The sequence below is a fragment of the Zea mays genome, chromosome 5 (assembly GCF_902167145.1).
Source record: "Zea mays cultivar B73 chromosome 5, Zm-B73-REFERENCE-NAM-5.0, whole genome shotgun sequence".
In the NCBI taxonomy this organism is placed as follows: Eukaryota; Viridiplantae; Streptophyta; class Magnoliopsida; order Poales; family Poaceae; genus Zea; species Zea mays.
The window spans coordinates 100,477,056-100,490,641 of NC_050100.1; the positions used below are offsets into that span (position 1 = coordinate 100,477,056).

At 49.7% G+C, this 13,586-nt stretch overlaps 1 protein-coding gene across 8 annotated transcripts in view; it reads left to right on the forward strand.

Moving 5' to 3' along the window:
• The window catches only part of LOC103626744 (uncharacterized), a 52,061-nt gene extending 41,953 nt beyond the window's left edge, over positions 1-10,108 (forward strand). For 5 of the 8 annotated variants that reach the window (XM_008647122.2, XM_035959095.1, XM_035959096.1 and 2 more), the window contains 9 exons: positions 6,347-6,412; positions 6,518-6,610; positions 7,094-7,219; positions 7,300-7,413; positions 7,694-7,789; positions 7,869-7,966; positions 8,141-8,556; positions 8,811-9,253; positions 9,415-10,108. In XM_008647122.2, coding sequence (XP_008645344.1) covers positions 6,347-6,412; positions 6,518-6,610; positions 7,094-7,219; positions 7,300-7,413; positions 7,694-7,789; positions 7,869-7,966; positions 8,141-8,556; positions 8,811-9,253; positions 9,415-9,510 — 1,548 coding nt within the window. In that variant the 3' untranslated portion in view covers positions 9,511-10,108. The remainder of the gene's footprint in view (positions 1-6,346; positions 6,413-6,517; positions 6,611-7,093; positions 7,220-7,299; positions 7,414-7,693; positions 7,790-7,868; positions 7,967-8,140; positions 8,557-8,810; positions 9,254-9,414) is intronic. The other 3 variants (XR_004849539.1, XR_004849541.1, XR_004849540.1) reach the window with 1 other exon arrangement.
• The last annotated feature ends 3,478 nt before the right edge of the window (positions 10,109-13,586 follow it).

Sequence of the window (13,586 nt, forward strand, 5' to 3'; positions counted from 1 at the left end):
TCAGGCGATCAGGTGGCCGAAGGACACCGGCCGCACGACGGGTGACCATAGGATGGATGTGTCGAGGATCGTGGTGGACGACGACGGGGTGATAGATCGGGGCCTCGGCGCGAGAACGAGCCGGGGTACCGCGTCGACCACGGCGCTGGTATGTCTGGATGGGGTCGGTGTAGCGAGACGACGGAGCGGTGTGTGGGAGACGGTGGGGCCGCGCGAGGCGACAGAGGGGACGCCGAGGCCGCACGTGGCTGTGCGGGGGAGGGCGGCGCAGAGGGCGCCGAGGCCGCACGTGGCTGTGCCGGGGAGGGCGGCGCAGAGGGTGTCGAGGCCGCACGTGTTGTGGGGGAGGGCGGCGCAGAGGGCGTCGAGGCCGCACGTGGCAGTGCGGGGGTGGGTGGCGCAGGCAGGGCCGCGCTAGGCGGCGAAGTGGACGAACCGGACACATGATCGAGGTCGAGGAACACGTCGAGCTTGGTTAGAGAGGGAGTGGGGGTGGAGGAAAGAGGGAAATCCGACTCATCAAAATCGACATGGCGAGAAATGAGGACTCTGTGGGAGGCGAGGTCAAGACACCGATAACCCTTATGGTCGGGAGAGTAACCGAGGAAGACACAACGCGTGGAGCGAGGGGCAAGCTTATGAGGAGCAATGGAAGAGAGATTGGGGTAGCAAGCGCACCCAAAGACACAAAGATGGTCGTAAGAGGGATGGATGCCGAAGAGAGCGAAGTAAGGGGTGGGGTGGGCAACCGCCTTGGTGGGGAGACGGTTGAGCAGGTAGGTGGCAGTGGCGAGGGCCTCAGCCCAGTAACGAGCGGGAAGGGAAGCCTGGAAGAGTAGAGAGCGCACGACATCGTTCGTCGTGCGAATCATACGCTCAGCCCGGCCGTTCTGGGGAGACGTGTAGGGGCAAGACATGTGGAGATGGACGCCACGAGAGAGGAAGAAGTCACGGGACGCATTGTTATAGAACTCGCGCCCGTTGTCGCACTGGATGCTCCGGATGGTGCGACTAAACTGTGTGGAGACCCAAGCAAAGAAATGAGACAAGGTGGGATAAGTGTCAGACTTTTGACGTAAAGGAAAAGTCCAGAGATAATGCGAGAAGTCATCGAGAATGAGTAAATAATACTTATAGCCAGAAATGCTGATTACAGGGGATGTCCATACATCACAGTGTATCAGATCAAAAATGCCTGCTGCTCTAGAAGAGGAGATGGGGAAGGGAAGCCTAACATGGCGACCTAACTGACAAGCATGACAGAGGTGCTCAAAAGATCCCCTACAACCTGAACCAGAGGTGCTGTTGGAGAGCTTGGACATCACATCACGACCGGGGTGACCGAGACGACGATGCCAAGTCACAGAAGAGGCGGCTGCTGCAAGAACATGTGGGGCAGAGGTCGGTGTAGTGGAAGCAGGCAGGCGAAGTGTGTAGAGCGGTTCGGGGCTGTCACACCGAGCGAGGAGGGTCCTGGTGGCAAGATCCTTCACAGAAAGACCAAACGGGTCAAATTCCATGGAACAAGAGTTGTTAGTAGTGAAATGACGGACGAAGAGAAGATTTTGAATGATGTGGGGAGCAACAAGAACGTTGGATAAACGGAAAGGACCGGGAAGGACCGCGTCACCTACTGAGGTGACGGGAAGGGCAGAGCCGTTTCCAACCACGATGGAAGAAGGAAGGGAAGGGTGGGGGGGGGAGAGGTGGAGGACAGAATACCTGCGTCCGGGGTGGTGTGGTAGGAGGCACCGGAGTCAGCCACCCAGTCAGAGATCGAGGTGGGTGGGGCCACTGTCATCGTGGAGAAGGAGTTGGCGAGAGACTGCGTGTCCCACCCATTTGTCCAGGGCCCCCACACGGGCCGGGTCGGAGGCTCCGGAAGGGGAAGGAGCCCCTGCTGCGGCTGAGGAGGTGCCGAGGGCGCTGCCAGAGGTGGAGCGGCAAAGAAGACTTGCTGAGGGGTGGCGGGGCGAGGAGCCGAGGCAGCCGCGGACGGCCCAGGCCACATGTGGATGGTGCCAGTCCACTTGTAGACAGATGGCCACTGGGAACCACCTGTCGTGCCTCGGCCGCCCGTCGTGCCACTACGTCCACTCTTGCGACCACGGCCGCGACCCCCCCGGAGCCAGTAGGCTGTCGAAGAGCTCCAGGCGGCAGGGGACCGAAGTGCGGTGAAGAGGAGCCCCCCCCCCCCCCCCCCCGGAGGCAGAGGGGGCAGCCCGAGGAGCGCTGTAGAGTGCCGTGGCGGGAGCGGCGGTCGCAGTGGCGGAGAGGCGAAGCTCCTCGAGAAGCAGATCATTCTTGGTCTCCGCAAAAGTTGGAAAAGGCTTCATGCGGGTAAGAATGGGCGTCACATGATCGAAGCGAGGGCTCAAACCGCGGAGGGGGTTGAGCACGAGGCACTCGTCAGTGATGGGTGCCCCGAGGGTGCGGAGAGTGTCCACCATCGTCTTCATCTGACGACAGTACTCGTCCACAGAGAGATCGCCCTGAGCAAGCTGACGGAAGGCGGTCTCGAGGTACAGGATCCGAGTCTGGCGGTGGCCGCGGAACTGAGCCTCAAGGGCACCCCAGATCCGGTGAGCAGTATCGTCCGACATGCGGACGATGTCCTGAAGTTCGGCCGTGAGGGTGCCATGGATCCTGGAAAGCACCACCTCGTCCATCAGAAGCCAATCCTCTGACGGGTCAGGGACCGCTGAGAGGACGTGGTCGGCAAGGGCGTAGCGGCGGAGGGTCTGCAGGACTTGGTCGCGCCACCGGGGGTACTGAGTGGAGTCCGGCACAAGAACGTCGGTGACGGTCGCCCCGATGCTGGTGAGGGCCGCCGCCTAAGCGTGAAGAGAAGCGCGAAGGGTTGAGGCCGGGGCTGGTGTGGGCTCGAAGGTGTCGGCGCTGTGGCGAGCGGACGTGGGAGAGCCATCCGACACGCCCTTGCCGTCGAGACGGCGGTAGGTCTCGGCGTACTGACGCTCGATGGCGTCGACAACCGCCTGCTCTTGCTCAAGAGCACGGGCGGCGTCCTGGGCCCGCTGGCGAGCAGCCGTAACAGCTGCGTGGGTGGCGGCGAGAATGGCAGCAGCGTCATCTGAAGTAGCGCAGGGAGGAGGTGATGGCGGACGGCTGGCTGTAGACAGTCGTCGGTAGGGGGATGCTACGCACGGGAGCCCCGTCAGGCGTGTCGAGTGGGACATATGGAAATCCCGTCGCCAGTAGCTAGGAGCGAAGCAGGGCGGCATCCGGCAGGGAGAGCACAGGGGTCGGCTGAGACCTGTCAGGGCCAGGGGCGGCCGCGAGGGTGGCGGATTGGGTTGGCGCGGGCGGGGGCGGGCCGTCGGTGGGGGGCAGCGCAGTAGTGATGACGAAGGCGTGCCCCGTCGGTGCGCCGAGAGCGGCGATGGGGCGCGCAAGGGTGGAGACACCGTATGTGGTGGGGAAGGGGGCGACAGGGGGCGCGGCGGCTGCCGCTGGTGTGCTGCCCACATAGGGGAGAGTCGCCAGGGACGCGGCGGTGCGTGGCGAGGTGCCTGCCGCAGAGGGGAGGGGTGCCGGAGGGAGTACCGGCAGCACGCCGGCCGCTGGGGAGACGGGCGCCAGAGGGGCGGCGAGGTCTGGCGGCGCTCCTGCCGCGAGGGAGTTGGTCGGCGGCGCGCCGGCTGCGGGGGAGAAGGCCGCCGTGGGCGCCAGCCGCGGGGAAGATGGCCGCCGGGGGCGCGGCAAGAGCAGCGCGATAGGAGAGGGGAGGAAAGGGCTCGCCGACGCGTGGGGAGAAGGGAGGGGGCGGCGGCCGACCCACCATGGAGGGGCCGCGGTGGCTGGAGGAAGCAGGGTGGGGGGCGGCGGCGGCTGTAGCAAGGCAGGGGGCGGCGGCGGCTGTAGCAAAACCTAAGGCTTTGGTACCATATTGCAGTATGTAATGTTATAGAGAAACCCTAGTAGGGTATATATGCCTAGTGGGCCTGGCCCATATACACCCATATACACGTACGCTAACAGATACCATGTTAGAGTGACACACTAACCAGTTCAACTCAAAAGCTTAAGAAGGTAGACAATCAACTTATACACTTTGACATTGCTTGGGAAGGTTTGACTTTATTTAATATAAACATATAATGAAACAATTGCAAATTCAGTTGTTGTGTTCAATTGCTTAGGTGTGTTAAATGATTATGAGTAGAGATAGTGTTTGAGTGTATTTGGTGTTTAGATATTGTATATCATAGACTGCCATATGTATTCATGGGTTGTCTTGCCTCGTCTTTGTAATCTATAAACCGCTCAAGGGCTTAATGTAACATCCAATTACGCCAATTCCATTCACCTTCATGGTATCACAAGTTTAGGTTTAGATCCTAACCCTAGCCATTCGCGGTTCGCCTCAGCGGTGCGGGTGCGCTCTGCCTCCTGCTACGTCTAGGCCGCGTGACCGCGCAGGTGCGCTCTGCCTCGAAAGGAGTCGGCCTCAACACACCGACCTCATCCGTTGTCGTGCGCTAGGCTCCATGCCCTCTGCTCGATCGGGCCAGGCCCCACCGGCGCTGTTCCTCGCCCCATTGCTCTATGTCTCTCTCTCACGGGTTTCACCTTGTGAGTCACTTTGTGGGTCGAGAAGAGGTAAGAAGATGAGGGGGCCTTTGCTACTCACACCTAGGGCTCCTACACAAGATGTTGCTGTTGTATTGTTGTTGGTTTGCCCGATCACTGGTCAGGATCGTGAGGCCCGTCGGCCTCGCGCGTACCTGCTCTAGCCCCGACATTGACCATGCTGACATCTACATCTTCGACTGTGTGGCTTGGCCGAAGCATGCGATGCCAAGGGATGCCATCCTGCCCATGTCTTGGTCATTTAGTTTGGTCTACATTTTCATTTCATCATTTCCACCATAGATTAGGATGCCCCCACCGACTTCTTCCATTGTTGCTCCACCTCGCGCATACTCGATTGGTACAACCGATTATGTGCGATCTGCCCAGCTCTCGTGACGTCCATCAGAGTCCATGTATCGTCTTCGAGCAATATGACTGTTGGCTTCCTATGGTGTCGCCTCGTTGGGCCACAACACCACCGCTCGTGTGTCCGCTTCGTTGTTGCATCTAGTCATCTACATTGTCGTTCATATGCATTAACGACTTTCCTGTGCCATCTGTCCGCATAAGGTCTTTGTCCTGCTGATCAGGTCTTTGCTGTCAACTTGGAGCACTACCTATGAGTGTAATGCCACCGTTGCTTATCCATCACCGCCACCACGTCTTGCGTCTAGACTGCTCATTCCTGAGCATCCACTTTCGCCAGACTGCTCGCTTTCGGGTTCGACGCATTTGTTGCAGCACTGCTTCTTTGTCCAGGACAACTACATATCTCATCCTCACTTCGTCTACTCCGACAACCACATGTTGCGTCCACACCTTGTACCTCGTCATTCTATGCACCACAATTGTCGCCGAGACCTCTTCTGATCCCTCAGACGTTGATACATGGTTGTGGCCCTCTATCTTGTATGTTTGGTATTGGCAACATCAACACATGCTTTTGTCTCCGATGCGTTGTTGGGTCTAGCAAACCCAGCCCACACCTTGCTCTAGGCAGCTTGACTGCATCGACTTCAGTATCGAGCCTCATGTTCCTGCCCCGTCTACCTCGATTGCATCATTGTTTTTCATCTAAGATGACCTTGACCACGTCGACCTTAGGATTGCTCCCTTCCATGATGACTGCCTCGACGCGCTTCCACCATCACCATGGTGCCTCTTGCGCCTACAGCTCCACTAACACGACAACCCAACCACAACTACGTTGACCTCGGCTACCTTCAGCATGACTTCTTCAACCATGACAACTATGCCCTTAAGCTTAGCTACATCGACATCGACACAAAGGATTGTCATCTGCATGAGCTCCTTGTTGGTTTCTATTCTGGTTGCAACATCAGCATTGCTACGCCAACTAGGGAGGGGGTTTATCCTTTGGCTCCTCTTATCCAGTCTAACTGTCTGTGATGCTCTGCTACGTCTGCGGGGGATGTTAGAGTATATTTGGTAGTTTAGATATTGTGCATCGTAGACTGCCATATATATCGTTGGGTTGCCTTGCCTTCCAAGTCTTGTAGTCTGTATAAACTGTCCAAGGGCTCAATGCAATCCATCCAATTACACTAATTCTATTCACATTTAGATAGTATGGCTTGACGGTTATCTTTAGATATTATGATGGTTTACCTTAAGTTGATGTCACCGCATAGATATGCTACATGATTTCTCTGTCGGCATAATATTTTGTTGTTACATGTTATGATGTTACAGAATGTATTCTTCCTAATTGCATAGTCGAAGCATCCTGCAGGTCAAGGTAGAGGACATGGATGCATATGCGCCTAAAGATCTTCTGGTGGTCACTACAGGTTCACAAGTAAGACATACATGCTATATATATATATATATATATAGGCCTAAATGTTTCATGTGCTCATCAGCCACCTTAAAACTCTTGCATCGCTGTATTAAACTTTGCCAGGGAGAGCCACGTGCAGCTCTGAATCTTGCTTCTTATGGGGGAAGTCATGCTCTTAAACTATCGAAAGAGGATGTCCTTCTTTATTCAGCTAAGGTTGTGCTATTTATCCTTCACTTTATTTTGACCATAGCTTTCGCAATATTTCATATTAGTCACATGGGAGGTGTTATACATGTTAGCTGTCTAGGTCTTTTTAATATTGGTCATATGTCTTCACATTAGTGGGTGCTTTTAATGCTCGCAACTGTATTGAACAGGACTTACTTATATTATGAAGCATATTTTTTTGGTATTTGAAGGCCTGTACAAATTATTATTTGCTATTAGTAAGATAATGCCTGGAAAATGGCACCAAATTTTCTAGTGCAGAACATTGGAAAGTAATGTATCCTTTGCATTTGATACTGAACATGCTAGTGAAGAAACACATCTGAAAATAGTTCTGTATGTTTTTCTTAATCTTTATAATCGTTCCACTATTCCAGAATGTTAATGCTACCTTATACGCAAAAAAATGCTTTGGTTTTGGGAGTTAGCATTGCAATTTATTGTCCTGCATATACTTTTCTTTTTCAGGTCATTCCTGGAAATGAGACACGGGTAATGAAGATGATGAATCGTCTCACTGATCTTGGCCCCAAAATTATCATGGGTAAAGATTCTGGCCTCCATACCTCTGGACATGCCTACCGAGAGGAGCTGGTAAATTTTCATTCTCCTTATTTTACGCTGTTGTGATGTTGCCTTAAGATGATGACATGCCTTCGATTTATTATTTGCAGGAGGAAGTTCTTCGGATTGTTAAACCACAACATTTCTTGCCTGTTCATGGAGAACTCCTATTTCTCAAAGAACATGAATTACTTGGAAGATCAACTGGCATAAGGCACACAACTGTAAGTAACCTCAGTAACTTGGTGCTCTGGATTTGTATGACAAGGGAGAGAATATGTGCACGGTTATTAGTTTGCAGTGGCTATTGAATTTCAGCTTACAGTAAGAAATGTAGGGCCTTTTTTCTAGAGTAGCAATGGAGTATTCATAAAGGAATCTTGTTTGATCTGTATAATTATTATTTTCTTTTCAAATTCCAAGTATTATTTGCATTGCCAGAATACAGCAAAACTCATATTCGTTAGCATTGGTAGGGTTCTTAGATTGCTACTATGATTGCAGGTAATAAAAAATGGAGAGATGCTTGGTGTGTCACATCTAAGAAACAGAAGAGTTTTGTCCAATGGGTTTGTTTCATTAGGGAAGGAGGATCTTCAGGTGAACCATTTATTTTATACCATAATTTTTCTTTGTCTTTAACAGCTATGATATCTAACATGACATTTGATATTTACAGCTCATGTATAGTGATGGTGATAAGGCTTTTGGTACATCCACTGATCTCTGCGTTGATGAGAGACTAAGAATTGCATCTGATGGCATTATTTTTGTAAGGTAGTTTCTTTATACAGTTCTGGAGTATTTTCTAGATTTATCTTCGGCAAATTTTTCTCCTCATGTGAAATCAGAGTGATTTATGTTGAACTTTGTAATAGTCAAAATGGTGAAACCATCTATAGTGTTTGTCGTTAAGTGCACCTAAACATTTCACGTGTTATTCCTTTGCAGTATGGAGATCTTCCGACCTCAGAAGGAACATGGGTTAGCGCAGTCAGGTTTGAAAGGAAAATTTAAGATTACCACAAGATGTCTATGGCTTGATAATGGAAGATTATTGGACGCGCTCTACAAAGCAGCTCATGCTGCATTGTCAAGCTGTCCTGTGAATTGTCCACATAGTCACATGGAGAGGATGGTAGCTGAAATCTTGAGGAAAATGGTACGGAAGTATAGTGGAAAGAGGCCTGACGTCATTGCTGTTGCTACAGAGAACACCACAGCAGGTTTCTCAGAACACCTCGACACTAAAGCATCTGGAAATTTTGGACCGTCCTCAGCTACTAGCCACCTGAGCAGGAGTCCAGCTACGAGTCTTGAAGGCAGTTATAAAACACACCCAGACAACCCAGAGGTGGATGCTGAAGGTACTCTTAACAAATTGTTTCTTATGAATTACTCTAATTCTCTAGTATCTTTGAATAAGGTGTTGCATAGCATGTCTTGAAACTTTAGGCTGGTCTGCAGGTCAGGTATAATCCTACACTCAAGCTGGCATCAAGTGTCTCTTTTGTATTGACTTGTTAGTTTTTCAATAATTCGTATGGCTGTGCATTGTTCTATGCTTTTCATTGTTTGATACTGTAAGATGTGTTGACCCCGTCACTACTTTGTCACACAGAAATCCTTCCCGAGACTGTGAGAACAACACCCGACGATGCAACCACAAGCTCCAATGGCGAAGCATTATTCTCTTCAGATTTACATCAGCCTAAAACATTGGAGCACTTTTGGGAGTCATTCAAATCCCCTACAGCTGTCAAAATTGCACGGATCGTCAATGGGGGGGACAAACAAAATTTCGGCAAGATTGGCATAATGGGTCAGGACTCATTAATCCAGTCAGCTCCTGCTCCAGTTAAATCCTCAAAACGGAACAAGTGGAAACCTGAGGAAATTAAGAGCTTAATACAGATGCGTGGCGAAATGAATGAGAAATTTCAGAGCGTGAAAGGAAGAATGGTACTGTGGAAGGAGATTTCTGATACCATGTTGAACCAAGGAGTAAGTCGTACTCCGGCACAGTGCAAATCTCTATGGACATCGCTAGTTCAGAAATATGAGGTCAGTGATAAATTCCGTTTCTTCTGAGTCCTATAAAATCACTGAAGCAAGTATAGAAGGCTGTTTTGCTCGGCCTGTCCTGTAGAACGAAGCAAGATAGCTGATATGTATTTCAGATCGCGTTGCAATATCTGACAGTAGTAATTCTCTGACGTTGGCAGGAAAGCAAGGATACGGAAAGCATGAAGACTTGGCCGTATTTCTCGGCCATGGATAAGATTCTATCGCAGCAAGGGGAGATGGCAACCAAAGGATAGAAAAAGGCTTGTAGCTTAGTGGTAGAAATTTAGAATATTGATTGGTATGTTGCAGCAGAGCCCAGTCAGTCTAGTAATATAAAGATGAAATGTCTGTCTACAGTGCCTGGTGATCTATTGGGATCGGATTCTTTTGTTTTGTGTAAGACATGCAGTAGCACAAGATCGAGATGCATCGACTGGCTTGAAATTAAGGTAGTGTTTGGTTACTAGGGACTAATTTTTAGTCCCTCCATTTTATTCCACTTTAGTCTATAAATTGCAAAATATGGAAACTATAACTCTATTTTAGTTTCCATATTTGACAATTTAGTGACTAAAGTGGAATAAATTGGAGAGACTAAAAATTAGTCTCTAAAACCAAACACCCCATAAGCTTCAGGGCCCGTGGACTCAGAGCGGGGTAGCCAGGAGCGCTCTATTCTTAGCAACAGGCAGACATGTGTGGTTTTATCTGCCAGATAACGTTTGTAACTCCTATAATGTAATAGGCTACACGGTAGGCGAACGGCGAACCCCTAAAAGACAACTGATGTATCATATGTTTTGAGGAGTTATGTAATCGCCTGCACGGCATATACGTGTACTTTTCTTCAAAGCGACTGTGTACATCAATGGTGGATACATGGTCGCCCCCCTGTTGTCTGACAAAAGAAAATGGAGACGCGTGCCGACGCGAGGCACGTGTTGCTGCGGTGTTCGTCCGATTCTCGCTTGGTTACTTTTTTCAACATTGTTACCTTGTTAGTCTAGCTGCAAATGTCAAGTCGTGAACCACAACGGACTAAGGTTTTTTTTCTTCTTTCTTTCATTTAACAAAACGAAATTGGTCTAGATTACTTTCCATAGCTTGGTCTGTGTTGGCGTCCATCCGAACGCTAAACACCAGAAAGGACCGCAGTGGTACTCTGTGGAGGCGGATGGTTCACGGTACAGGACCGAACGGTCTGTGACCTGGCATAGGTTGCAGGAGCGACTCCTACTCTGTGGACGGTCCGCGTCTGGGGCTCAGACGGTCCACGATGGTGCAGAGTGTCTTCTTCGCATCAGACTTAGATCTCGCCTTTGAGTAGGGACCCCATCGGGGAGGAGAGATCCTAGGGTGTCTTGGCGTCGGCAGGCCACCCAAGACGTCTCTAGTCGACGTAGAGCTGAAGAGAGGGTGAAGATTTGAGGTAGAGGGAGACTAAACTAGGGCTAAACTAGAACTACTCCTAATGCATAAGGTAAAAACGATAAGTAGACTTGATTTAATCGATTATGAGGGCTTCAATCGGCCGTAGCCCTTCATCTATATAAAGGGGAGGTCTGGACCCGTTACAAATCGTTTTCCACAGATTTAGCTGACAAACCCCGCAAGAATCTCGGAATCCTAACTGATTCTACGCACGCGCAGACCGTCCGCGCCACTACCGCGGACCGTCCGGCCTTAGGGTCGGACCGTCTGCGAGGACATTTTACGTGTTCAACATATGCCCCCTGCCTTTTCGTGGAGATTGATGAACCAAAAACATATGCACTAAGCCTGATGCAAGTCACCGGCATTTCAAACCAATATGGTGATCATTCAATTGAGCTCTAATGCATATAGGCCATTTTAGATTCCATCTTTCTCAACCTTGACCATCTGATCGATGGATCAAAAGGTATAGAACTGAGGTACCCCCAGTCTGAATAGGCAAAGGGACTATGCATGTACCATGGGTTCACCGTCATATTATTTCACATCTGAACATGATAATGCATCAACGATGAATAGGTGGGTAGAAAGTATGCTGGCATTATTGGATGAATAGGCGATGCATGCTGCGTCACCTTTCGGGCCGTCTTATTCGATCGTTTTGTCCAGGGTTTCTTTGTTGGCTGATTGTGTAGAACGACCTTCTTGCTAGCATACTTGGAGAGCAGTTGATCAAAAGCAGGGTTGGCTTTGACTAGCCGACCATGTGTGTTACATGTGCTTTGGCCCTGCACCCCCTTCTTTGCTTTATGTGGAGGCCCGTGCCTCTGGCCATGGGCGGACTGTTCGGCTGGGTTGGCCGGACCGTCCGCATGAGCTTCGGACCGTCCGCGCGCAGGTGCCAGACAGTTCACGATGTTCAAGGCAGGGACCTTTGCTTGACTCCTCGATTGAGCCTGCCCCCCCTGGCGCCTCCGGACTTGTTATTCTTTCTGTCTGGAGCATTCCGAGCAATTCCTCCTTGTGATACATTTGACGTGCGAAGATCACTAATGATGCTGTTTTTCCTTTGCCTTTATCGGCCACTTCTGGCCGAACCAAGACCCTTTTGCTTGCTAGCTCTATTATATTCATAGGAAATAGTTGTGTGTCCACATGTATCTCCTGAAAACTCAACTAACCCTCATTTATGGCTGATTGTATCTGTCTTCAAAAAGCGTTACAATCAATGGTGGCATGGGAAAAAGAATTATGTCATTTGCAGTAAGCACGTCTTTTGAATTTATCAGGAGGAGGAATAGTATGCATTAATTTAATTTGCCATTTTTTAACAGTTCGTCAAATATTTTATCGCATTTGGCAACATTAAAATAAATTTAACTTCTTGCCTATTCTTTTGATTCGACTGTAAATAAGAACATGTAGAAGGTTTAGCCTGTGCTGGCCAAACAAGTTCGACGACATATACATCTATGGATTCATCATCCGAATTATCGCACCCCACTAGGTGCAGCTTATGGCTTGCCGATTTTGATGCTTCTTTACTTCGGCTTTCACAGGTCAACGCCCGCTGGTGCAAGTGCACTAACAAAAAGAATTGGGTGCCATCTAATTTCTCTTTTAAGTAAGGTCACAACCCATTGAAAGCCAACCCTTCTAGTTGTTTCTCCGCGACATGGATCTGAAAGCATTGATTTCTAATATCCCGGAACCTCTGGATATAGTCATTAACCGATTCTTCGGGCCCTTGTCGGACTGAAGCTAAATCGACTAATTCTAACTCATGCTCTCCTGAGAAGAAGTGTTCATGAAATTTCTATTCTAATTATGGCGGAACTGCTTGAATTATTCCAGCTTAAGTGCCCAAGTCACGCCTTAGAGGCCGCAACACACTTAAATCGGAATAACCCGTCAATCCCTCAGATCTAGTCTGATAAAGCCACTTATCCAGGATCAAATACCACAAGCTCACTCGAAGGTGAGTCACAGAGAAAATACAATAAAACAGGAAACCTCAAATTAAAGTAATGGAGTTATTACATGAATCGGAGTTTTTCAAATAAACTTAAATAAGTTCATAATTTAAATTGCAGCAGATAGTCGATAACGTCGAAAGATGAGGAATAGGGCAAGGCCTAGCCCACTACTCCTCCTGCTCCTCTTCTGCTGGAGCAGCATCCCACTCGACTGTCCAACCCGGTGGCAGGGAGGTAGGCCAAGTCACACCATCAACCATATCCTGAAACGTACCAGCAAAAAATTATGCCACAAGCAAGGCTGAAAATACTAATACTCAACTAGACTTACCCGGTGTGAGAAATCTACTCCTCTACCTCTGGACCATGCAACTGTTTGGCTGAGGGGTTTGGTTTGCCAAAAGCACTAGCTGAGTCTAAAATGAATTTTAGCTTTTCCAGTTCTAGTATCATTAACTTTAGCTAGGTTTGCTGCTTCTAAAGCATACATGGTAGCAATCATTTAGTACAATCAACATATTATCTCAGATCAACCTCTTTTCACTTTTTACTCGATGCAGTACAAGGGGTCAAGCAGTCTCATTAGTTGTGAGAAGCAGACGATTCGAATCGAGTTTTTAAACCTTGCAAGGTAAACCTAAACACACGACATGTAGGGGCACTTCGTCCCACACATATCAACCATCCCCATTGATTCCCCGTTCGCGGCCAGGGCTCACCGCCTTGGGATACAATGCTCCACTGACCCCGGCTGCCGTCGTGCAGTGATCGCACTTGTACCCACCATAGCTAGCATGGGAGACCCAGTCTCAGGACAAGTGATGGGGAAAGTCCACACCCGGCTTCACTCAGGTACTAGGTTTACCGGTTACCATATTTCCCGACATGTGTTTAGTACGTTCAAACGCTTGACTCAGGTA